We start from the raw sequence: 26,868 nt of genomic DNA, 5'->3' as shown, positions 1-26,868 counted from the left end.
CTCAAGTTGCACCAGGGGACTTCTTTGCTGAAAGAGTTCTCAAATGCTGGAACAGGCTGTGCAGGGAGGTGGTTGAATCCCCATCCCTGCAGCTGTTTAAAAGCCAAAATGCTGAGGGACATGGTTTGCCACCAGTCTTGCTAAAGGTACACAGTGGTTGGTCTCAATCATCTTCAAGGTCTTTTCCCACCAAAACAATTCTATGATTCTATAAATACAGAATCAGCAGGCTGTGTTTGCTGCCTGGGTGCCCAGATTGCCTGAGGATGTAGCTGGTTGAGGGAAGCCTTCTCTAAGAACCATTCTTGATGCTTGACTTGTGTGTTTTGAACCTCAGATCCAATGGATTCTGATCTGCATCCCCTTTATTCAGCAGCAGGCTGCTGTTCTGCTTTCAGGTGCCTTTGCAGTGCTCCTGTGATGCTCCTCTGCTCATCTGTGGTTCAGAACTGGGTGAAAAAGGTATCTCAGATGTTCTGCCTTGAAGCTGCAGTCAAGCCAGAAGAGAATCTAGGATGTTTAGGATCATTCAGCTTGAGTAAAACCCGCATTAGCTGAGTATACAACATGGGTATTAGAAAATATTTCTTCTCAGAAAGAGTGGTCAGGCATTGGAATAGGTTACCTAGGGAGATGGAGTCACCATCCCCAGAGGTGTTCAAGAAACGTGTGGATGTGGCACATCAGGACATGGTTTAATGGCCATGGAGGTCTTAGGCTGATGGTTGGACTGGAAGATCTTGCAGGTCTTTTCCAACTGGAATGATTCTGTGATTCTATGGGTACCAGACATTGTAACTCAGAATCATAGAATAGTTTTGGTTGAAAGAGGCCTTTAAGATCATCAAGTCCAATTGTATGTATCTTCCACAACACAAGAATTGTACAAGCTACTAATGGGTGGGTTTGTTACCCAGGGGTAGTCATAATGGTGACTGACACATCCCTTTCTGATTTGATATTGGTGGGAAAAATTCTTACTTGTTCATGAAAGCTGTCAATGTATGTGTCAGCCTGGAGGAATTCTTCTCCCCCCACTTTATAGCCCAAAGTCCTCACTGCTGTGGAAGACACAAGTCTTTAGTGCTATGCAGTATGGATCTTAGGGAGACCCTACCCTACAGAGGAGCCAGAAGCAGAACAAGGCTGTAGAAGAGAAGCTACTCTTCGCTGACAGCGTGGGAAAAGACTTGTTATCCCCCTCATGATGCTGGACCCATGTTGTGTGTCTGTGGAGCATGCCCTCATTCTGGTTCTGCTGCTTTTAATTAACAAAGCTGCTTTAGTTTTCAATTAAGGACTTGCTTATGACAAAATCCATATTTTCTTTTTCTTTCTTTTCTCTCTTGTTTTCTCCCCCCTGTAGTTTCCACTGAGCTTTGATCTCAGTGCAGGTTTAATTAGCTGTAATTAGTGGTTTCACTGCATTAACCAAAAAATCCCAACCACAGAGGATTAAAAACCACCCCTCAGCTTGATGCCCACCCCCTCCTCTTCCTCCTTTTCTCTTCCTCCATGTGCTTTGGGGAATCAGATGTTGTCCCCATGCAGTCCTTCACCAGAACAGTGCTGCTGGGTGATGCTTCTTGCATCCCAAACAGCTTCCCTGTTATGGACTCATTAAATCCGGGCTGGAACAAATCACCTATCCGTGTAGTTTAATTTCCAGTTAAATCTGCAGCTGCCACGAGGTTTAGTACGACACCAAGTTAGGCCTTCACAACCTCCCGTAGAGTATTCTTGACTCCTCTCTGCCATACACTACAAGGTGCCTGCTCAGGTCTTCCCAAATTTCAGCTTCTGCATGAGCTGCTTGAAGCCATGGCATGGTCATGTCCTTTCCTGGAGCTTCCCAGCTCCTCAGCACAGAAACAACAAGACCTTTTGGAAGAGGTGACTCTGGTCTGAAGAAACCCAACTCACTGGTCTGCTCATCTCCATGGAGGTACAGAGGGAAGTATCACATTGTTGGCCACTCAATTCACAGAATCACAGAACAGAGGAGGTTGAAAGGGACCTCTAGAGATCATTTAATCCCACCTCCCTGCTAAAGCAAGTTCACCTAGAGCAGGCTGCAGAGGATCACATCTAGGCAGGTTTGGAATCTCTCCAGAGGAGACTCCACAACCCCTCTGGGCAGCCTGGTCAAGCGCTCTGGCACCCTCATGTTTAGGTGGCACCTTGTGTGTTTCAGGTTGTGTCTTCTGACCTTTGTCCTGTCACTGGACACCACTGAGAACAGTCCAGCTCCAAGATTCATCTAATCAGTCAAACAGAGCAGGAAGAAACCAAAGAGTTCACTGAGTAGGTGAAATAAGAGCAATTATGAGAATCAGGTCTCCCTTCAAGATATCTTCTTGACAGTTGTAATCCAGAGAGTCCTACCAATCACTTGTGTTCAGAAAGGTCTCAGTTCTTTGACTGCTTGTGGCATAAAATCAAAGAATGGTTTGGTTTGGAAGGGACATTAAAGGTCATCCAGTGCAACCCCACTGTAGTCAACAGGGACATCTGCAACTAGAGCAGGTTGCTCAGAGCCCCAAACAACCTGACCTGGAATGGTTCCAGAAATGGGACATCTACCACCTCTCTGGGCAACCTGGGCCAGGGCCTCACCATCTGGAGCATGAAAAATTTCTTCCTTCTCTCTAGTCTAAATCTCCTTCTCTGAGTTTCAAATCATCACCCTTTGTCCTGTCACAACAATCCCACTAAAAAAGTCTGTCTCCAGCTTTCTTATCAGCCCCTTCAGTCCTGAAAAGCCACTAAGAAGGTCTCCCTGGAGCCTTCTCTTCTTCAGGCTGAGCAACCCCAACTCACTCAGCCTGGCCTCACTGCAGAGGGCTTCCAGCCCTCCCATCATTGCTGTGGCATTCTCTGGCACTGTTCCAACAGGTCCATGTATCTCCTGTGCTGAGGACTCCAGAGCTGGCCCAGCACTGCAGGTGGGGTCTCAGCAGAGTAGAGCAGAGGAACAGAATCCTCACTTGCTGACCACCTGATGGAGATGCATCCCAGGAGATGGTTGGCTCTGGGCTGCAGGCACCAGGACCAGCCCGGGGTGAGGACTGTGCTATTTTTCTTGCCTCAGCTTTTTCTCTGTTCTGGCAGGATCAGCTCCCTGGTCTGGTTCACAGCAGGCCATGCAAACAGCTGTGCTGGCACAACTGAAGGGGAGGGAACAAAGAAGGAAATGAGCTGCAAAGCTCTGAAATGATAATGTTCCTGAAACTGGAACTTTATCTTAAATTAGACATCAGGAGCCTCAGGGAACTGCTCGAGGTAGGAGAAGTGGACACATCCTTGTGCAGAAGTCACTGTTCTTCCAGCACCATCTTTGGTCCATTTGGCCTCACTCCAGCCTAAGAATGGACAAATTTTGTTCTGAGGTTTGCCAAGAAGCAGATTTCTCATTTCTGTCTGGGAAATGCCTGCTGATGATTCTACACATTAGGAAGAAGCTCCAAAAGGCCCCGATGGTGCTACACCAGATGTTCAGCAGCAAAGAGCCTGACTCTTGGGGAATGACATTTCTTGTGTTCATCCTTAAGTAATTTTCCCATAACGAGAGCACTTGAGCACAAGAAGATGGAAAGAAAGTGGCTGAACCACTGGGTAATGACAGCACGTCACTCCCCTTCCTGTGGTGACTGCATGGATTATAAACTCCTCAAGGAAGGGATTTTTCTGGCTTTGTAATTAAAGGACATGACAGGCATTTCACAGACACGTGGGCTGTGGCAGCAGGAAGAACACAAACTCAAGTCCAAGCAGGTATTGAAGTTTGACTTTCCAAGATATGCACTGACCTGTTGAACCAATGGATACTTCCTTTATAACTAGAGGTCCACCACTGTCACATCTCCATCAGAGCTGGTTGCCCTTGGTTGCCTTTACAGCATGTGTAAAGAAGTGGCCATGATTAGAGAGTGATTTTATGAAGGGCTTTAAATTTTCTTTGAAAAGAGATGAAGGGCCTCCCAGAAGTGCCTGTTGCTTTCTCATGAGGATCTGGGAGCAGAGGTGAGTTTTCCACAGCAGAAATCTGTCACTAGGCAAGATGAGCCCCTCCTTAGCTATCTGAGGTCAGGAAGTGACTTTTAGGTGGGTAGATTAATCCACAAGAGCTCTCAGTAAGTTTTTACACTCAATAGCAGCCGTATATTAACTGCATTAGAGGACTGAATTTATTTCATAGTTCTTGTGTCCCTAATTATAGAGTCACTAGATGGTCTGGTTTGGAAAGAAGCTTTAAAGGTCATCTAGTCCAACCCCCCTGCAGTCAGCAGGGGCATCTACAACTAGAGCAGGTTGCTCAGAGCCCCAAACAGCCTGACCTGGACTGAATAGTTCCAGAAATGACTGTCTGGGCAACCTGGGCCAGAGTCTCACCACCTTTGTTGCAAAAAATTGCTTCTTTACGTGTGGTCTAATTCTGTCTCTTTGGGTTCAAAACCATCACCCCTTGTTCTGTCACAATTCTGTCACAATTCCCTGGCCTCACAGCAGAGGGCTTCCAGCCCTCCCATCATTGCTGTGGCCTTCTCTGGCCCTGCGTCAACAGGTCCAGGTCTCTGCTGTGCTGAGGACACCAGAGCAGGCCCCAGCACTGCAGATGGGGTCTCAGCAGAGTGGAGCAGAGGGGCAGAATCCACTTCCCTCCAGCTGCTGTCTACACTGCTGGGGATCAAATCAGCACACAGTTGGCTCTGGGCTGTGAGCACACAGTGCCAGCTCATGTCCAGCTTTTCACCCACCACAGCACCCCCAAATCCTTCTCCACAGGGCTGCTCTCCAGCCCTTCATGCCCCAGTCCAGACTGATAATGAGGATTGTTCTGACCCAGGAGCAGGCTCATACACTTGGCCTTCTTGAACCTCATGAGGTTCACACAGGCCCACTTCTCTAGCTTGTGCAGGTCTGTCTGGATGGTAGCCCACCACACCACTCATCTGAAGAGTTATCTGCAAACTTGCTGAGGGTGCCCTAGACCCACAGGCTGTGTCACTGGTGAAGATACTAAAACAGCACTGGTCCCAGTACGGTTGCCTGAGTAACGTGACTTGTCACCAGTCTCCATCTAGCCATCAAGCCACTGACCACTACTCCTACTGTCCAAACACTGTGATGTGTGAAATCACAGAGCATCCTCTCTTCATCAGTATGGCTTCATATAGCAGAGGAAGCATCTTAAAAAACCAGTTGGTACTGGATGGTTCTGGTCCTGCCCAGCCTTTCCACTGTTGACTCAAGGGTTTTATTTTGAGTTTTTCCCTCAGGCACTTTTAATCTTCTCACCATAACCTTTAGAGATACAGGGGGTTCAGTGGCCTCTGTAATGATTTTCATAGCCTGCATGTGGATGTCTGAGTTGCTCTGAGTAAAGAGATTAATTCAATTTTCCTAACCTGGAAATGGACTGAAAAGCCAAGAAGCTGCATTGAATTTTTTTCTTGCCCCCTCCTCGCATGCCCCCCTTGCTTGGTTCCTGGGTGTATTAGTGAAACAATCGATGGAGGTGAACTTCTCAGCCAGCAGAAGCTGGTGTTCACATTTCCTGGGGACACAAGCTGCAGAAGATGTGAATAAACATTTTTAAGAAGCGTTTTTGGCTGCTGGACTTGGCCACAGCAGATTCATCCTCTGCTTTTAACCACATCAGATATATTGTCCTGGAAACCAATTTACAAACAAATTCCTCTTTTATCCCTGAGGTGACAGCCTTCTGCTGATAGGTCCTTTCTTGAGACTAACAAGTTTTGAACATCAGTGGGGAAAAAGAAAAAAAAAAAATCCGAGTAATGACTTTGTGTTCCCAAGCTCCTTATTTGTGTAGGTGCTTATGTGTTTATCTCTCTCTGTCATGCTGCATTGCTAATGGTAATTAAAGGGAAGGGATTTTTCTTCTTTTGAAGTTTTTCTTCTAGAATTTTTACCTTTAGTGACTTTGGCCTCTGTGATGATACTTAACTACTGACCAGTAACTTGTAGAACTTTAATGAAAGGTCTAAGCTGAGGAAACTCTAAGCCAGAACAGGATTGTTTTGTTTATCTAGGTCTGTGGTATGTTGCTGGGTGTCTGGAGGAGAGAAGACTGAGGGGGGATCTCATAAATGCTTACAAATACTTCAAGGGGGGGTGTCAGGAGGATGGGACCAGTCTTTGTTCAGTGGCAACCAGTGACAAGGGGTAAAGGGCATAAACCTGAACATAAGTTTCTTCACCATGAGGGTGGTGAGATGCTGGAACAGGTTGCCCAGGGAAGTGGTAGAAGCCCCATCCTTGGAGGTTAAGGCCAGGCTGGATGTGGCTCTCAGCAACCTGATCTAGTGTGAGGTGTCCCTACCCATGGCAGGGGGGTTGGAACTGGATGATCCTTGAGGTGCCTTCCAACCCTAACAATTCTGTGATTCTATGATTCTATAAGAAGTTCCATCTAAGCATGAGGAGGAACTTCTTTAATTTAAAGGTGACAGAGCACTGGAACATGCTGCACAGAGAAGTGGTGGAGTCTCCATCTCTAGAGACATTCAAAACCAGCCTGGACATGTTCTTGTGTGACCTTCTGTAGGTCTGCCATGGCAGGGAAGCTGGACTCAAAGTCCTTTCCAGCCCCTACCATTCTGTGATACCACAATACTGTGTTTTCTTTGCAGACCAGGTTTTGAAAGCACATCCTGTGGGTTTGAGTCCTGGTACTCACTGTCGTCATGGTGCTGGTTCTCTCAAATCACAGAGTACTCATAAATATTTGCTTTATTTGGATTTGTCCTCTGGGTGATCATAGCAAAAATACGGAGCAAAGCTAAGCTGTACTTGATCAGCAGTGGTGGGGGATGTGCTCCCTGGTACACTAGTGAAGGACAAGTGCTGGGTCCTGAACTTGGATCACAACAAGACCGTGCAGTGCTTGGCTGGAAAGCTGTCAGATGGAAAAGGGCCTGGGGAAATTGGTCAACAGCCAGCTGAATGACTGAGCCAGCCAAGTAGGCCACTGGCATCCTGGCTTGCATCAGCATTAGTTTGGCCAGCAGGACCAGGGCATGGCTTGTTTCCCTGTACTGGGCACTGGTGAGGCTGTACCTCAAGTTCTGGATTCAGTTTTGGGCCCCTTACTCCAAGAAGGACATTGAGGTGCTGGAATGGGTCCAAAGAAGAGCAACAAAACTGATGAAGAGTCGGGAGAACAGTTTTTGTGAGGAGCAGCTGAGGGAACTGTGGTTGTTCAGCCTGAAGAAAAGGAGGCTGAGAGGAGACCTTCTGGCTCTCTAGAACTCCCTGAAAGGAGGTTGGAGCCAGGTGGAGGTTGTTCTCTTCTCCCTAGTATCAAGTGATAGGACAGGGGTAAACAGCCTCAAGTTGCACTCATGGGAGGAAGATCACAGTGCCACAGAATGGTAGGGGTTGGAAGGGACCTCTGGGGATTGTCTAGTCCAACTTCTCTGCTAAAGCAGAGTCACCCACAGCAGGTTGTCCAGGATCACAGTGTCCAGCTGGGTTTAGAATCTCTCCAGAGAAAGAAACTCCACAACCTTTCTAGTCAGCCTGCTCCATCATGCTCAAAGTGAAGAAGTTTCTCCTTATACTCAGGTGGAACTTCCTGTGTTCCGCTTTGTGCCCACTGGCCATAGTGTATCTGAGGTGGCCATTTAAACACTGATCGATGGGTCAACCCATTGATGTAACAAAAAATCTCCAATTATGTTGTCTAGTCCTTAAAGGGTCAAATAACACCATGGAGCTATTTCTGGGTTTTGTCTCTATCATCAGGCATTGGACTTCCTTGATTGATGCTGTTCAAACAGGGTCAAAATTTAGCCCTAGACTCCAGATGGAGCCTGAGCAAACGTCCAGAGTCATCCCATGGGAGCAGATAGCTCTGTGAATGCTTGTGATTGTGAACTCCACATCTCAGCTCTCACATAACCTTCTTGGAGTTGCTATTTGATCAAGAAATTGCTTTCTGTTCCCATGCTTAAAGGTGAGGTGAGTTTGTGTGCTGAAGGTGTGCTGCTGGGAGCTTCTGCTTAAATGCAAACAGAGCTGTTAGAGGAAGGACAGTTTGTAAGAAGTTGGCATGACACAAGAAAAATGCAAAGAAAGGGGAACCATCATTATGTGAAGAAAAACCACCCAGAGGCACAGAATCACTGAGTCACAGAGCTGGACCTCTGGAGATCTAGCACAACCTCCCTATGTCAGGGTCACCCAGAGCAGGTTGCCCAGGATCACAATGTCTAGGCAGGTTTTGAAAGTCTTCAGAGAAGGACTCCACAACCTCTCTGGGCAGTCTGGTCCAGTGCTCCAGTACCTTCCTATGGAAAGAATTTTTCCTCATGTTCAGATGGAACCTCCTGCATTCCAGTTTGTGCCCATTGCCCCTTGTCCTGTCACTGGGTACCACTCAGAAAAGTCTGGCCCCATCTTCTTGACCCCTTCCTTTTAGCTCTTGCTGAGCATTGAGAAGATCCCCTCTCAGGCTGCTCTTCTCCAGGGTGGATAGCCCCAGGCCTCTCAGCCTTTCCTCCTCACAGAAATGTTTTTATTCAACTCCCTCAGCAGCCTCTACTGGACTCTCTCCAGTAGTAATCTGTCTTTCCCTTGAACTTTGGAGCCCAGAACTGGACCCAGTACTGCAGGTGTGGCCTCACTAGGGCAGAGTAGACGTGGAGAAGAACCTACCTTGACCTGTTGGTCACATTCTTCTTCCTGCACCCCAGGACCCCATTGACCTTCTTGGTCACAAGAGCACATTGCTGGCTCATGGTACACTTGTCCACCAGCACTCCCAGTTACTTCTCTGCAGAGCTGCTTTCCAGAAGGTCACCCCTCACCTGTATGGGTGCAGGGGGCTATCCCTCCCCAGGTGCAGGACCTTACAGTTGCACTTCTTGAACTTCATGACGTTCCCCTCGGCCTAACTCTTCAGCTTGTCCAGTCTCACTGAATGGCAGCAAGCCTGATGGTGTGTCAGTCACTCCCAGTTTGGTATCATCCCCAGCATTTGTCTGCAGCTGAAATTAAGGTAAATAATGGATTGTCAGCCTGAAATGCATCTCCATAGCCTAACTCCAGCCTGCAGATGGAAGCAATTAGACAAATGTTCTGCCTCTTTCACAGCAGGCTGCATCTTTCTAGCAGAAGCTCCTCAGATAGAAAGACAACATGCAGGTCCTTAAGTAGCAGATTTCTTTACCCTGTCAGTCAGACCTCATTAGGAACCTTCAGTGCATCAGACCTGGTGATCTGGAGGGAAATGCCAGATACTGGTGCTGTGGGATACATTTTTAGGAGTCCCAGCTCACCACTTTTATGTGCACTGGAGTCACCTCTTGCACAGAAGTTGCTGAGTTAGATGAAGCCTGAGCATTTCAACCTGCTGAAGCCGTGGCATCTGGGAATCAGGAGTGGTTCACCCTGAAGGTGAAGGAGCAGGCAGGTAAAGTGTAAAATAAGAACACTGAGGTGATTAAGTGTGTCCAGAAAAGGGAAATGAAGCTGAGGAAGGGTCTGGAGAACAAGTCTTGTAAGGAGCAGCTGAGGGAACTGAGGTTGTTTAGTCTGGAGAAAAGGAGGCTACAGGGACACTTTCTATCACTTTTCAACTCCCTGGAAGGAGGTTAGAGTGAGGTGGGGGGTTGGTCTCTTCTCTCTAGTAACAAGTGATAGGACAAGAAGAAATGGCCTCAAGGTGCATCATGGGAGGTTTAGGTTGAATATTAGAAGGAACTTGTTCCCTGAAAGGGTTCTCAAACAGTGGGACAGGCTCCCCAGTGAGGTGGTTGAATCTCCATCCCTGGTGGTGTTTGAAAGATGCAGAGATGTGGTGCTGAGGGATGTGGTTTAGCACCAGCCTTGGTAGAGTTAGGTAATGGCTGAAGTCGATGATCATAAAAGACCTTTGTCTTTTCCTACCAAAACCATTCTATGATTCTATGATACCAGTTCTAGGACAGGAGGATGAGGATGTGGCCAGTTCTAGAAATGGTGCTTTCAAGATGCTTTCTCAGTTCATAACATCGTGAGTTGCTTTAACTTCATCCTTCATATGTGACTTAAAGGAGCTGGAAAACTGGCAAGCTCTGCTGTACACTTTCTGGGCTATGCCTGCCCTGGGCCCGACTGTTGAGATATCCTCTGCCCTAGTGCTATGTCATGACACTTGTCTCTTCTAACCAAAACCATTCCATGATTCTGTGGATGGACACTATTGGCCCTCTCAGTTGTGCTATTTCTGTCCTTTGCTCATTTTCCTCTTTTGCCTCCTACAGTCTAGCAGCAGCTGGCCACAGGCCATGGCTAACCCCTGCCCCTGTTCTTGACTGTGGAGAGTACTGAAACACTGGCCCAGGTTGCTCAGAGAGGTGGTAGATCCCTGGAAACATTCCAGGTCAGGTTGTCTGAGGCTCTGAGTGACATGTCTAGTTGCAGATGTCTCTGCAGTCTCCAGTTCAGGGGGATTGGATTAGATGACCTTTAAAGGTCCCTTCCAACCCAAACCATTCTGTGTTTCTATAGTAAAAGGTGTGGTCCATCTGAACTGGATTTTAGATACCATGGTATGATTGTCATAATTACCCTCTGACTTCCATCCTCAAATGAGCTGAAAATGCTGCCCCAAAAGGAAGGCTTTGATTTTTTTGCAGCTAAATCAGTAAAAAAATGAGTAAACTGAAAGATGATTCTCCAACTGCAGAAGGTAACTGGCTCCAGGGCATGAAAGCAGAGGCTCTGAAAGAGGAATGCAGATCAGACAGTTCCTGCCTATCCAAGGTAGATCCTCTGGTGAGGCTGACATTAGCAATTCTGACTCAAAGGCAGGAAACATGGAGTTAAGGAGGTGAATAATTGAAGGAGCACAAGTATTACCATATCTGACAGATGGAGACTGTCTGAGAACATTTTGCAGAGTGACATCTGCACCGTGCCTGATTGGCATCCCTGAACTTTCGCACATCAGATGTAGAATATCAACACACAAACTCTGATGTAGCAATTAAATCTGGCCCATGATGAACCTGGGCTTTGTAGCCAAGAGAAATCCATGTGGTCAGGTAAAGACCAAAACCCTCACTTCTTCTATTTTAGGAAGCTGTTAAAATAATTACACCCAGACCACTGCACATAGAATCACAGAATTATTTCAGTTGGAAACATTAAGATCATGGAGTCCAACCATCAGCTACCAAGTCTGGTGCTAAATCGTGTCTCTCAACACCACATCTCTTTTCAACACCTCCAGGGATGGGGATTCAACCACCTCCCTGCAGAAACTGTTTCACTGTTTGAGAACCCTGTCAATGAAGAAGTTCTAATGTCCAACCTAACCCCCTCCCTATTGCAACCTGAGGCCATTTCCTCTTGTCCTATCACTTGTTGCTAAGGAGAAGAGACCAACCCCCACCTGGCTGCAGCCTCCTTTCAGGGAGTTGTAGAGAGCACGAAGGTCTCCACTCAGCTTCTTTTGCCTAGGCTGAACAGCCCCAGTTCCCTCAGCCCCTCCTCACCAAACCTGTTCTCCAGACCCTCCACCAGCTTCCTTGTCCTTCCTTGCACCCACTCCAGCACCTCAATGTCCTTCTTGGAGTGAGAGCTTCAAAACCACCCAGGACTCGAGGTGTGGCCTTAGCAGTGCCCTGTACAGGGGGACAATCCCTGCCTTAATCCTGCTGCTCACACTTTTGCTGATCCAGGCCAGGATGCTGTTGACCATGTGGGCACACACTGGTTTCATCTTCAGCCGGGTATTGATTAACACCTCCAGGTCCTTCTCTACCAGGCATTTTCCAGGCACTCTTCCCCAAGCCTGGAGTGTTCATGGTGTTGTTGTGGCCCAAGTGCAGTACCCAGCATTTGGCCTTGTTAAACCTCATGTCATGAGGCTCAGCCCATCAATCCAGCCTGGTTAGATCCCTCTACAGAGGCTTCTTGCGTGTAAATATATGCAGCTGATGTCATCACATACAGATAGGTATCACTTTCAGGAAATGTTCTGCACTGTGTCATCTCTTCGGTATCACCTTCAGGAAATGTTCTGCACTGTGTCATCTCTTCCTCAGGCTTCACTGAAGGCTGTAAAGCTCACCTTGTTCTTCACAATTTCTATTCCAAGTTTGAGGTCAAATAATAGAGAAAGGAGATTAAATTCAGATCACACCTCACCTAAGTGCATTAACGTCCTGCTGAAGTCAGTCTCTCAAGCACAGAGAAAAGTCAGATATCAGATGGGTATTCCACGTTGGCATGTGTGCAAAAAACAGGAGGAGGAAAGAGGTGCAAATAATAGCTTTTTTTTTCTTTTTGCTTTCATGAAAAACAGCTTGTATAATGAAGAAGCAATATGCAAAATGTACCTTTTTTTAATAAGATTCAGTGCCTTCCTATTCCAGGATGTTTTCTTAAGCCCACTGGAACTCGGTAAACGATTGTAATTCTTGGCCATCTGCTAACTGTTTGGTGTGCTGTGTGATGTTAATTCTTCCTTCACTTTAGCATGGAAATGCACAGATCCTGAGAATCAGCAGCAAAATGGGCTTTTGGTTGCAGAGTCACCTGCTCTGGCAGAGGGGTTGGACTCCAAGATCTCCAGAGGTCCTTTCCAACCCCTAACATCCTCTGATCCTGTAATCCCAGTGTGGTAGGGGTTGGAAAGGACCTCTGGAGATCATAAGAGTCCAACCTCACTGCTAAAGCAGGTTGCACAGGACACATCCAGGCAGGTCTCCAGAGAAGGATATATCACAGTCTCTCTGGGCAGCCTAGTCCAGTGCTCTAGCATTCTCCCAGCAAAGAATTTTATCCTCATGTTCAGAAGAAACCTCCTGGGTTCCATTTCGTGCCCATTGCCCCTTGTCCTGTGGCTGGGCAACACTGAAAAGAGTCTCTGGTCCCATCCTCTTGACCCCCACCCTTTGGATACTGACTGTCATTGAGATGATCCCTTCTCAGGCTGCTCTTTTCCAGCCCCAGGACTCTCAGCCTTTCCTCTTCAGAGAGATGCTCCAGCTGCCTTAGCATTTTTGGAGCCTCCTCTGAATTCTCCAGTAATATTCTGTCTCTCTTGAACTGGGGAGCCCAGAACTGCAGGACCTTGCTTTTGGCCTTGTTTAATCTCTTTAAGTTCACATGGGCCCATTTCTCAAGTTTGTCCAGGTTGCTCTGAATAACGATGAGCCAGTAGGCAGGGTTTGAACCTGCTGGTTTGGATAGGTCTGTGTGCAGTGCTGGGCAAGCAGGAGTCTGTAGGTCACTTCAATCTCAGTGGTTTCTAGGCTAGAGCAAAGTAATGATGCTCTATGGTGCTACCAAGAGAAGAAACAACAGTGCCATGGGGCAAGTTCATCCAATAAAGGGCTCTGCCCTGAGCAACCTGACCTAGTTACAGATGGCCATGCTCACTGCAGAGGGGTTGGACAAGATGACCTTTGAGGGTCCCTTCCAACCTGATGCAGTCTGTGATTCTGTGGTTGGTTTGTGGTAACAAACCAAATTTCCTGTCTTTATATCCATAGAAAATCTCAGTTCCCTAATCTCTGAAACCACTGCAGCATTCAAACCAAATGAACAAGGGTAGCCAGAAGAAATCATCAGCTGGGGTTTTCAAGAGTTTTGGGCTCTTTGCCTGATTCCAGCAAGTAGTTCATACCTCCTTTGAAGCACCAAGGCCTGACCACAACCTATTATGGGCAGACTGTGGCTTGATGGACCTTGTAATTTCCTACCATAGTTCACATGTTGCAGCTTATTGTGCCCATTAACAAGCGAAGACCATCAGATCTGTTCTTCACCCATTGGTAGCTACCAAACATTCCCAATTTTATTGGGTGGGAGTGTTGATTTGCTTGAGGGGAGGAAGGCTCTTCAAAGAGATCTGAACAGGCTGGATTGATGGGCAAAGGGCAGTTGGATGAAGTTTAACAAGGCCAAGTGCTGGGTCCTGCGCTTGGGTCACAACAAACCCAGGCAACACTACAGGCTTGGGGCAGAGTGGCTGGAAACTTCTCAGCAGAAAAGGACCTGGGGGTGTTGGTTGGCAGCCAGCTGAAAATGAGCCAGCAGTGTGCTGAGGTGGCCAAAAAGGCCAACAGCACCTTGTCCTGGATCTGTAATAGCGTGGCCAACAGGAGTAGGGAAGTCATCGTGCCCATATACTGGGCACTCGTGAGGGCACCTTGAATACTTGGTTCAGTTTTCAGCCTCTCACTACAGGAAAGACATTGAGGCATTGGGGCATGTCTAGAGAATGGCAACAAAGATGATGAAGGGTCTAGAGAGCAAGTCTTGTGAAGAGTGGCTGAAGGAATTGGGATTGTTTAGTTTGGAGAAGAGGAGGCTGAGGGGAGACCTCATTGCTCTCTATGGCTCTCTTAAAGGAGGCTGTATTGAGGTGGGGGTCTGGCTCTTCTCCCTAGTATCAGGTGACAGGGAACGTTTAGGTTGGATATTAGGAAAAAATTCTTTCCTGAAAGAGCGGCCAGGCACTGGAACAGGCTGCCCAGGGAGGTGGTGGAGTCACCATCCCTGGAGATGTTCAAGAAACGTGTGGACATGGCACTTGGGATGTGGTTTAATGGCCATGGTGGTTTTACATTGAAGGCTGGACTATGATCTCAAAGGTCTCTTCCAACCAAACAATTCTATGATTCTAAAACCCAGCAAATGTGCACCACTGAGCATCTCCCTGATTACAGCATCGTGTTTTTTGTAGCCAGTTCGAAGCCACTTGATCCTAAGTACAGGGGATTTTTCACCACAGTGATTGTTGTTCCCAAAGGGGAGCTAAAATTGTGTTACATTTTTTTGCTGACTGGAGCAATCTTTGCAGCACTTTCCATCGAACTGCTGACTCTCTCTTCTTTCAGTCTGCATTCATTTCCACTCATTTATGCATGAGGCAAGGAAAGAAAAAATGCTTACTATTCTTTATAACCCAACATATGATATTGATAATTTTTTTCTCTTTTTTTTTACTATATGTAGTAAAATGCAAATATGTGTGTCTTACTTGCTGGCATGAATAACTGATATTTAAACAGGCCAGATTAGCATTTTTACTGATCTATTAAAAAGATATTTCTTTTTCTTACCAATCATTTGCACACTCAAAATCAATTTTAATACAACATACAAATTGAATTTATTTCTTATATATATATATATATAAAATATTGCATTTATCTGCTCAAACCATTAAATTTACTATTTAATATGTACTTTCCAGCTCACTTGGTTAGAATTTCTCTGCTCTTTATCTGTATAAATTTAATTAGCCTTGATATCATCAGTATATTATAGAGCTAATTAAAGATTTAGATAAGTGCTGAGGGTGCTTATTTAATACCCTATAAAGTTCCATTTGGAGAGTGAGAAAATTTCCATCTTTCATTATATCAGCCAAGATGGAGCTACAAGGAGTGTCTCAAACATTGTTTTTGGAGAATTATTTAATGGGGTTTAATGGATTTATCCTTCCTTTGAAAAGCCATGTAATTACCATGTATCACTGACGAGCACCAGGGTGACTGCAGTTGTTCAGGGAGTGGTTCTCCAATGCTTCGTGCATGTGTTCTCCTTCTTGATGCAGAGAGATCCTCATCACATGTTCCCAGCAGGGCAGCTTTGGTCATGAGTGACAAAAGCATGGGAAGAAGGGAAAAGGAAGCAGAGAGTCATCGAATCATGGAGTCATAGAATCACAGAATCAGGGAATCATTGAGTCATGCAATCACAGAATTACGGAGTGATAGAATCATAGAATCATAGAATCATTTAGGTTGGAAGAGACCTTTGAGGTTGACTCCAACCATTACCCCTATTCTACCAAATCCACCGCTAAACTGTATCCCCAAGCTACACAGTTTTTAAACACCTCTGGGGATGGTGACTCAACCACCTCCCTGGGCAGCCTGTTCCAGTGCCTGACAACCCTTTCAATGAAAAAAAAATCCTCATGTCCAAGTTAAACCTCCCCTGGTGCAGCTTGAGGCTATTCTCTTTTGTTCTGTCACTATTTACTTGGGAGGAGAGACAAACATCCACCTCACCACAACCTCCCTTTAGGGAGGTTTGGGTTGGAAAGAACCTTTCAAGGTCATCTAGTCCAACCTCCCTGTAGTTAGTAGGGACATATTCAACTAGATCAGGTTGCTTAGAATCCTGTCCAGCCTGACCTGGAATGGTTCCAGGAATAGGGCATCATGTCTTTGCGCCCACACACCCAAAGCAGATCAGTTAAATCAGCTGCTGGAAGGGCTTTGTTTCTCCCATCTTTAGCCATACTGACATCAGGAGGAAGTTGGAAACAGATAATCTTTAAAGTCCCTTCTGACTCAAGACATTCTATGAAATGAGGATGAAAAAGAGGAGAGAGGAAAGGAGAAATCTTTTGGAAGAGCAGTTATGTTTTGCACATACCTTACCTTTTCCTTTGCTAAGTAGCTCTGTGTTTTACAGGTGATTATCATCTGTGCTTTACAAAAAGGTTTGCAGTGGAGAGCAAATGAAGTGTTTCAGTGACACAGAGCTTCACCCAAAGTGTAGGCTGAGGATTTTCTTCCAAAAATAGCCACTAAAACAAAACTGCTAATCTGTAGAGAAGCAAACACATGGGTGAGTTCATGGTTAGTGTTTCATACACTGCCTGTGTGGTTTAAGTTTTGAAAAGGAAACTAATTTGGTGTTCTAATTTGGTTGTCTTTAATTAGAAGGTTGTACTGAAAGCCTTTGGAATCAGTACAACCCCTTTTCTTGCCTGGCTCTGTACCCTGGTCAGAGTTCTGTGTGCTGCAGTCCCGACAGACCAATAAAGGTCTAAAGGCTTCCCATCTCTGATACCATTTTCTATCCTGGACAAATGACTTAATTTTTTGTCTCAGTCCTTCCAACTGTAAAAAAATCCACCCCAATACTGTCCTTACATCATATCCTCTGATTATTTATTAGGGGTTGTGATCTGCAGAGGTACCACAGGAGTATGAAGCACCATTATATTGTAAATTCACTTTTATTTCTTCCTCTTGAGATTTGTTTTCTCTTGCAAACCATTTCACACCTTGGGTGTTTGCACATTTTAGCTTTTTAAGGTGACCATTTAAGGTCATCTAGTCCAATTTCCCTCCTGTCAACAGGGACATCTTCATAGAATCAAAGAATGATTTGGGTTGGAAGGCACCTTAATGATCTTTAACTAGATCAGATTAGTCAGAACCCTGAACAACATGACCTGCAATGTTTCCAGGGATGGGGTTTCTACCATATCTCTGGGCAGACCTGACCAGTGTCTCACCACCTTCAGTGTTAAAAATTTCATTGTCATATCTACTCTGAATCAATTATATTCTTATGTCCTCAACATTCTCCTTCTGTAATAACACAGCTCAGAGCTGTCCATGCCTGCTGCCCAAAACTGTGCCACTTATTGCAGTGTGGGATTATGTGGCATCTGCCTTTGGTCTTCCAAGAGGCAATGAATGAGGTAGGCTTTAGTACACCTAGAGAAGATGTAGGTCATAGCAACACACAGCCATTTTTGGCCTAATTTTAGAGTCCCGCTACAGTCCATGGAGCCAAATAGGTGCTTCTTGACCACAGGTTTATCTCATGCCAGGCAGACATGGAGGTGTCTGTTTCTTGGCATGGTTTGTAAGAAGAGCTGAGGTTGACTAGCATAGCAAAAACATCTCTGATGTGGATGTCTAAAGCCACATGAATTCTCCTAAAGCACTTTGGCTTCTTCTGTAGGCAAAGAATGGTCATTACTATTGTCGTCTCCAGGTTGCCACAGGTTAATTAAAAAACAGGAAAGAAATCTCCATAGAAACATAGAATGGTTTCAGTTGGAAGGGAACCTTAAAAAGCATCTAGTTCCAACACACCTGCCATAAGCAAGGACACCTTCCACTAGACCAGGTTGCTCAAAGCCTTGTCCAATAAGGCTTTGAACGGTTGTGGGGCATCTGCAACTTCTCTGGGCAACCTGCTCCACTGCCTCACCACCCTCATAGTGAAGAATTTCTTCCTAATATCTGGTCTAAATCATCCACTTTCAGTTTAAAACTGTTATTGCTCATCCTATCACTTAAGAAATCTCAAGAAATTATGATCAGGATAGAAATTCCCCTGTGGAATAGTGTCCTGAGGATATTGATATTCTCTGGCATTTTTTTTAGGGCTGTAACTGCACAAAAGAGGCAGTTTAATAGGAGAAGTGCTTAGAGAGTGGATGTATGATGTATCAGATACCATCCATCACTGGTGTCTCTTTGTTATCATAAGCTCCCAGAGTGGCAGAAGAACCAGCATCTGTACCTGCAGACTCTAGCTTTAAAATGCTGATCACTGACTTCTGTGTGCAAACATCACTGCAGTCTTCATGAAGTGTAGAAATTACAGTAATTGCTGGTTTATGTGCTTTTTTTGTGTGTGCTCGCTGTTTTGAGTTTTCAAAAGTTGCTCTGCAAAATCCTATATGCTAGAGCTCATCTCTCCTGCTCCATCTCCAGGGTCCTGTAACCATCATCTCTGTCCTCACGTCTTTCCCATCTGTAATGTCTCATGCTCCCTAAACAGAAAAGCCCCATGGGCTTCTTGTCTTGGTCAAGCTAGTCCTGGAAATCCAGGCTCGTGAAGGACCTGGAGCACATGACCTATGAGGAGTGTCTGAGGGAGCTGGGGTTCTTCAGTCTGGAGAAGAGGAGGCTGCAGGGAGACCTCATCACTCTCTAGAACTCCCTTCAGGGAGGTTGGAGTGAGGAGGGGTCCAGCCTCTTCTCCTTGGTGTCAAGTGACAGGACTAGAGGAAATGGTTTCAAGCTGCACCAGGCTGTTTCAGGCTGGTAATAAGGAATATTTCTTCACAGAGAGAGTTCTCAGCCTTTGGAATGATCTGCCCAGGGCAGTGGTGGAGTCACCATCCCTGGGGGGTGTACCAGTGGTGTGTGGATCTGGTGCTTAGGGATATGGGTTAGTGTTGTTGGACTGGATGATCTTTGAGGTCTCTTCCAACCAGATATATTCTTTGATTCTGTGATTTCTTCTTCATTGCATGAACTAAAGTTACCCCATATCTTGCTGTAGATTCTGTTTTTCCAGTGACTCATCTCCACACTATTCGCTATGTTTAAGTGTAATGGTTCCACCAAGATCTGCGCATATCAAAATTGAGTGACTTTATAACTGCAGCTTTGCTCTTTTTCCTCATCACTCACATGCTTGTTCTGACACATGGCTTTTCCATACAATCATGGAGTGGTTTGGGTTGGAAGGGACCTTTAAAGGTCATCTAGTTCAACCCCTCTGCAGTCAGCAGAAACATCTTCAACAAGAGCAGGTTGCTCAGAGCTCCATGCAACCTTACCTGGAACGTTTCCAGAAATGGGGCATCTACCACCTCTCTGGGCAACCTGTTCCACTGCCTCACCACCCTCATAGTGAAGAACTTCTTCCTTAGATCTAGTCTAATTTAGATCTAGTCTAATGGCCTCCATAAACTAGATACTAGTCTAAATCTCCCCTCTTTTAGTTTGAAACCATCACCCCTTGTCCTGTCACAACAGGCCCTGCTCAAAAGTGTGTGTCCAATTTTCTTATCAGCCTCTTTCAGTACTAAAAGGCCACAAGAAGGTCTCCCTGGAGAGAGGGAGACCTTTCTTGCATCTAGTCTGAATCATTCTCTCTTTTTTTTTTCTGGAATTAGTCTGTAAGTACTTCATACTTTAACTTTTTTACTTATTAGAGTACCCAAGATATTTGGGGTGCTATAAAAGTGACTCCTTAACCCCTCAAAAAAGAGGGAGATAAGTATCTATATAAAATATAGATACATTTTTTTGTTCTGTTTGGGTGACTCCCAGATCCAAGTTCTTGCCTGTGTCTGTCTGTACTCCCATAGAGTTGGCACCCAGCTATATAATGGAGGAGTAATTAAAGTAAGATCCTTGAAACATCACTCTGTTCATCCAAAGGTCCTTCTCTTAAGAAGAGATCAAGTCATTCTTGGGGAAATAGGAATTTAATTTTGAATTCACCTGGCCATTTTCTGAAAAACTTTTTTTTTGTGTGCAGGCCTTGGGTTAGAGGTGAACATTAGCATTTAAATGGAGAAAGGTATTAATAGTCCTCAGAGGAGCTTGTCTCATCCTGATTGCCTTTCCACAGATTTTTTTTCCTAAATGAGAAAGCCTCTTGTTTTTTTATTCTCTTTTTCCAAGAACAGAGTTCAAGAGACCATCTTTTAATATATATGTGTGTGTGTGTATGCATACATATGTGTGTGTGTGTATATATATATATTTATCTCTTCCCAAAATGCATCCTTGCCAAATGGGTCCATTGTTGGCAACCTAATGTTTTGTTTCAAAATGACTATTTAAAAAATAACAGAAGAGTTTGTGTGCCACTTTGTTTCTTCAGTTTTGATTTCACCATAACAATTTTTTTTCACCTCTGAACCACTTCCACCAGTTCTATTTAACCTTCTCTTATCTTTCCCTACTTGGAAAAGATCTTAAGAGAATCGAGACCAAACATAACCTAACATCTCCCTGATGCTACTCCCCATGACTCTAAGCTCCTTATCCAAAGGTCTTTTAAATGCCTTCAAGGATGGTGACTCCAGGACTTTGTTCTCTTAGTACAAAGTTGTTCTTCATCCTGCATCTGGGGAGGAATAACCCCCTGCACCAGTACAGGTGAGGGGTTTGACCTGCTGGAAAGCAGCTCTGCCGAGAAGGACATGAGAGTCCTGATAAACAACAAGTTCATCATGAGCCAGCTGTGTGCCCTTGTGATCAAGAAAGACGATGGTATCTTGAGGTGCATTAAGAGGAGCGTAGCCAGCTGGTCAAGTGAGGTTGTTCTTCTCCTCTACTCTGTCCTAGTGAGGCCACAGATGGAATATTGTGTCCAGTTCTGGGCTGCCCAGGTCAAGAGAGATGAGGAACTACTGGAGAGAGTGCAGTGGAAGCTCAGAAGATGCTGAGGGGCCTGGAGCATCTCTGTGAGAAGGGAAAGCTGAGAGCCCTGGGGCTGTTTAGCCTGGAGAAGAGCAGCCTGAGAGGGGATCTGAACCAATGCTTGCTAATATCCAAAGGGCAGGGGTCAAGAGGACGGGGCTGGACATTTTTGAGGGCTGCCCAGTGACAGGACAAGGGACAATGGGCACAAACTGAAATATTGAAAGTTCTACCTAAACATGAAGAAAAACTTATTTTCTTTGAGCATGGGGAGTCTTCTTCTCTGGGACATTCAAACGCAATCTAAACCTCCCCTGGTGCAACTTGAGGTTGTTTCTTTTTTGTACTATTATTTGTTACTTAGGAGAAGAGATCAACCCCTAGTTCACTCCAACCTCCTTTTAGATAGTTGGAGAAAGTTAGAAGTTCTCCCCTCAGCCTTCTTTTCTCCAAACTAAACAACCCCAGTTCCCTCAGCTGCTACTCACAAGATCTGTCCTCCAAACCCTTAAACAGATTTGTTGTCCTTCTCTGGAAATTCTCCAGCAGCTCAATGTCTTTCTTGTAGTGAGGGCCCCAAAACTGAACCCAGTACTCAAGGTGTGGCCTCTCCAGTGCTGAGTAAAGATTTGAGAGTTCAGCTTCAATCTGTTCTCTTCTTATCCCAAATATCTCACCTTTAAGCACTGGGAGGCTCTTCTGATGATAGGACATTGAACTGCTGGAGTGGGTCCAGAGGAGGCCACAAAGATGATTAGAGGGCTGGAGCATCTCTTCTATGAGGACAGGCTGGGGGAATTGGGGCTGTTTAGCCTGGAGAAGGCTCTAGGGTGATCCTAGAGCAGCCTTCCAGTACCTGAATGGGCCTACAAGAAAGCTGGGTAGGGACTTTTTACAAGGGCTTGTAGCGATAGGATGAGAGGGAATGGGTTGAAGCTCAAGGAGGGTAGATTTACACTGGATATTAGGAAGAAATTCTTTCCACTAAGGGTAGTGAGACACTGGAACAGGTTGCTAGGGAGATCCTGGATGCCCCCAGGTTAGATGAGGATGTAGTGGTGTAGTGAAAGGTGTCCCTGCCCATGGCAGGTGTTGAAACTAGATGATCCTCAAGGTCCTTTCCAACCCAAACCTGTGATCTGTGTAGGTAAATCATATTAGGTGTGCTCAGATGGAAGCCAACTGAAGGCTTGGGAAGCTGACTGAGCTCTTTGCTTAGGTTTGCTAATCCACTTTTATTATTTATTAACCTATTTGTCAGATGATAGAATCGGCTTCTGATTAATATTCATTCTTCTCCCTGGTTTTAAATCTCAGCTTTAAGAAAACAAAGCCACTCAACAGAGATCTCCCTCACCCATCATCCATTTATTTCCCCCATCCCTTACTAACTCGCTTTCCTCAACCTCTTCTTGATAATCAAAAGAGCATTTATAATGGCAGGGACAAATACACTTCTGAAAGGAAGATGAAGAGCCTAAATAAAAAATCACAGAACAAGAGGCTCTTCCCCCTCTACTCTTTCATATTTCATTATTTGATAGCATCAGAAGATGAGTCCATCAGAGCTGCTTGGGCAAAGGCAAACAGGAATGTGTCTAATCAATATTTATTAATACTTTCAAAGACAAGGGAAGGCAAAGTTGAGCAGACTTTGTAATGGAGTGAATAATTACTCATGCAAATAAGGTTTGGCCAGAGGCAATGCCACGCCAAAGCAGCAGGTTTTTAATTGCACCCAATTAAAAATGCAGACCTTTTGCTCACTCCTGTCTCATTTGCTCTCTTCTTTATTTAGTTGGAAATTTTTAATTAAAAAATAACTTGATCCCCCACCCCCCAAAAAAAAGAGTGACAGATGAATCCTGGGTTTATTAGGTGCTGAATTCTTCAGTCAGCCAAGTTTTGGGAGAGACTGGAAAGGAAAGCAGCTCTAAGGATGTGGTGTAAATCACAGAATGGAAGGGACCTCCGAGAAACCTACTCCAACTTCCCCACCATGGACAGGGATGTCTCAACTAGATTCATCTGCTCAGGGACTTGTCCAACCTGGCCTTGAACACCTCCAAGGAGGAGGCATCCACAACCTCCTTGGGCAACCTATTCCAGAGTCTCAACACCCTTGTACTCAATAACTTCATCCTAAGATCCAGTGTAAACCTACTCTCTCTCAGCTTAAAATCATTCCCCCTTGTCCTATTGCTAGGAAAAGTCCCTCTGAAAGTCAGGCAAAACTTCTTTGATGCGAGGGTGCTGAACCAGGCTTTCCAGAGAGACTGTGGAGTCTCCTTCACTGGAGCGATTCCAGACTTGGCTGGTTGTGATCTTCTGCAACTTGCTCTGGGTGGCCCTAATTTAGCAGGGGAGTTGGAGCAGATGATCTCCAGAGGTGCCCCACCATGCTGGAATTCTGTGATTTTATTGACCACACAACCCAAATCCTGGTGTTCCTTCTTATCTCAATCAATGATTTTGGAGTCTTCTTCCTCCAGTCACAAGGCTTTCCTCCCACTTACTCTCAGTGGGCCCCTGGCAGCAGTTGTGTTGGCACAAACTTTCAACCACAGAGGCCAGTTCTCAGGTCACAGCAGCAACTGATGTCTTGAAGGAGATGGAGGAGGTAAAAAATGCAGAGCTTTGGAGCCCTGTAGCCTGGCCAGGCTGGGAGGTGAGACCTGAAACAACCCAGAGGTGTAGTTCTACTATAGCTACTTCCAGTCATTGCTGCAGTGATTTGCAGTCTGGTGGCATGCTGGATGCTCTCTGCAAAGGCACAGCTAAGCCAGACCTGAGAGCTTGCAAAGTAAAGAACAAGAGAAATTGAATATGCAGCCTTGCCGTGTTTGCCCTGATTGCTATTTTAATGCATTCAAGGATGAGAGGAAGGGAGGGAGGTGATCACTTTTCCTCAAGCCCCTGCTCTTAGGCTTTAAATAATTTATTCCATTGAGACCTGAGGATTAGACTGCAGTCTGCCCTCCATCCTCCTGCAAAAGTGTGGAGGAGTCATGCAGGGACCTCCTTTTCAGCTGCTCCAGCCCATTTCTGCCTTCACAGAATCCCACCATGGTGGGGGTTGGAAGGGAACTATGGGGACCAGTCTAACCCACCCTGCTAAAGCTGGTTTACCCACAGTAGGTTGCAGTAGGTGGCACCCAGGAAACTTTGTAATCTCTTCAGAGAAGGAGACTCCACAACCTCTCTGGGCAGCCTGTCCTGGCATTCTCACAGCAGAATCATTTCCTTCAATCTGGTGGCCATGCTGCTTTTGATGCAGCCCAGGATGCAATTTGCCTTCTGGGCTACAAGTGCCCATTGCTGACTCATGTCCATCTTCTCATCCCCCTAAGTCCTTTTCTGCATGGCTGCTCTCAATCTCATCATTCCTCAGCCTGTATTGATACTGATATTGAGGATAGCTCTGACCCAAGTGCAGGTCCTTGCACTTTGCCTTATTGAACCTCATGAGATTCTTCTCAGCCCACTTCTCATTTCAGTCCCAGCCCATGTTTTTCTGCAGTGGCTGGATTGACAGCTGTCAGAATTGTCTCACTGCTTCTCTGTCCCATTTCCTCTCCCAGTTAGGACTTGCTTTCCTTGGAAATCCATCTTCTGACTAATGCCACTTTACATGAATTGACACCAGCCTGCACCGCAGCCTCTCTGTTAGCCTTCTCTTCAGATGATCTTTTACTTCTTAAAAGGGACACCTTGGCTCTTGGCTCAAATTTATTTTGCATTATTTAATATTTTTTTCTCTCAAACTGTGCGTCTCAGTAGCATTGGAGGCCTCTGGGGTTCTGGGCTCGGAGCTCTTTCCGTGCTCAGCATTACCATCTCTCTGCAAGAGGGCTTCATTAGGGACAAAATCTCCACTTTCCCTACCCCTATGATTCCTTTCCAGAAGACCCTGGTTCTTGCAGGCTGAGTGACTTTCAGATAGACATCTGTATGTCACCATATAAATACAGATCCACGTCCCGTGGGACAACAAGTTCACCATGAGCCAGCAGTTTGCCCTTATGGGCAAGAAGGCAAATGGTCTCTTGGGGTGCATTAAGAAAAGTGTGCCCAGCAGGTCAAGGGGGGTTCTCCTCCAACTTGAGCCTGGAGAAGAGCAAGAGCTAAAGGGTGAGAGCAACAGGATGGGGCCAGAAACTTTCCAGCAGCGCCCAATGACAGGAGAAGGGGCAATGGGCACAAAGTGGAACCCACAAGGTTCTACCTAAACATAAGCAGAAACTTTCTTTGCTGTGAGGGTGCTGGAGCACTGGAAGAGGCTGCCTAGAGAGGTTGTGGAGTCTCCTTCCCTGGAGATATTCCAAGCCTGCCTGGACATTGTGATCCTGTGCAACCTGTTCTGAGTGACCCTAATTTAGCAGAGGGTTGGAGTGGGTGATCTCCAGAGGACCCTTTCAACCCCCACCGTGTTGGGATTCTGTGATATGCATCTGTATCTACATGCTGCACCGTACATGCTGGGTGCCAAATGGTGACATCTCAGCTGGCAGTAGCTACGAGGAAAGAAGAGCCCTCAGTTCCCCATGGTTGTGTTGTAGGGAGCAGATATGTGCATGTACATGCCCACCTGCCATCTCCTGATGCTCAATGAATATGTTTGTGCTCTTTTTGTACAGCATCTAATGCAGCCTTCTCTGCTCATGGCACTGATGAATAAATGTCATAGTGGATGGTAGTGTACCATCAATAGTGTGGCTAGCAGGACTAGGACTAGGACCCTGTGTTTGGTATTGGTGAGGCTGCACCTCAAATACTGGGTTCAGTTTTGGGCCTCACACACCAAGGACATTGAGGTGCTGGAGCATGTCCAGACATAACAAAGATGGTGAAGGGTCTGGAGAACATGTCTCGTGAGGAGCAGCTGAGGGAACTGGGCTTGTTTAGCCTGGAGAAAAAGAGACTGAGGGGAGACCTGGCTTTCTACAACTCCCTGAAAAAGAGGTTGGAGCCAGTTTGGGGGTTGGTCTCTTCTCCCAGGGAAGAACTAATAAGAAGAAATGGCCTCAAGTTGTGTCAGGGGAGGTTTAGGTTGGACATGAGGAAAAATTTCTTACCCGAAAGGGTTGTGAAGGCTGCCCAGGGCACTGGTGGAGTCCCCATCCCTGGAGGGATTTCAAAGCTCTGTACAGATGTGGTGCTGAGGGGCATGGTTTAGTGGTGATCTGGCAGTGCTGGGTTAATGGTTGTACTGGATGATGTTAAAAAATTTTTCAAACCAAAATGATTCTATTTGGCAGAAATAAAGGTGTGGAGCACTCACCAAAGTGGTTTTTTTTTTGCTTTTCAGGCAGTATTATGAGATGCTGTACAACACAGCAGATGAGCTGTTAAACCTCGTGGTGGATCAAGGGGTGAAGTACACAGAGCTGGAATACATCTATGCCCTGAATTTACTTCACCGGAGCCAGACAGGTGTGGGAGACCAAACCACCCAGAACATGAGGCTGCAGCGGTTGAAGGAGATCATTTGTGAGCAAGCTGCTATCAAACAAGCCACCAAGGACAAGAAAATCACCACCGTGTGATCTGCTCCCTCGCTCAGATTAACTGAGCAGCAGGGGCTGTCAGGTTGCAGGTCCGAGCCTCTGCATTTCTGCTGTAATCAAAGGCAAAAGCACGTTATTTTCTGGGTAGCATCGTACTAGTGAGGAGGGAAATGCCATAAAAAATCTGGGGTTGTTCTGGGGGGAGGTTTGATGTGTAATCACATAGTGCGTCCTTAACATGGTGTCCCAAGAGTGATCACACCAGAAAGAGGCATCCTGGTGAAGATTTGGGTGGCATATTTGGCTTTGCTCTGTTGCTGCTGCTTTAACTTGAGATGGGAAGCAAGCTCCTTTGTCTGGTGGGGTGGGAAAAGAGGAGATTTCACACTGGGTTTAGGTAAGAGTCTTCA

At 45.9% G+C, this 26,868-nt stretch overlaps 1 protein-coding gene across 1 annotated transcript in view; it reads left to right on the top strand.

Annotated features, from left to right (window-relative positions):
• The window catches only part of EXOC4 (exocyst complex component 4), a 469,162-nt gene extending 442,665 nt beyond the window's left edge, over positions 1–26,497 (top strand). The window contains exon 18 of the mRNA XM_054399834.1: positions 26,260–26,497. Within this exon, the coding sequence (XP_054255809.1) occupies positions 26,260–26,497 (238 nt within the window). The remainder of the gene's footprint in view (positions 1–26,259) is intronic.
• Positions 26,498–26,868: the final 371 nt, after the last annotated feature.

The sequence above is a fragment of the Indicator indicator genome, chromosome 3, assembly GCF_027791375.1.
Source record: "Indicator indicator isolate 239-I01 chromosome 3, UM_Iind_1.1, whole genome shotgun sequence".
Classification (NCBI taxonomy): Eukaryota; Metazoa; Chordata; class Aves; order Piciformes; family Indicatoridae; genus Indicator; species Indicator indicator.
This window is presented reverse-complemented; position numbering and strand designations above follow the sequence as displayed.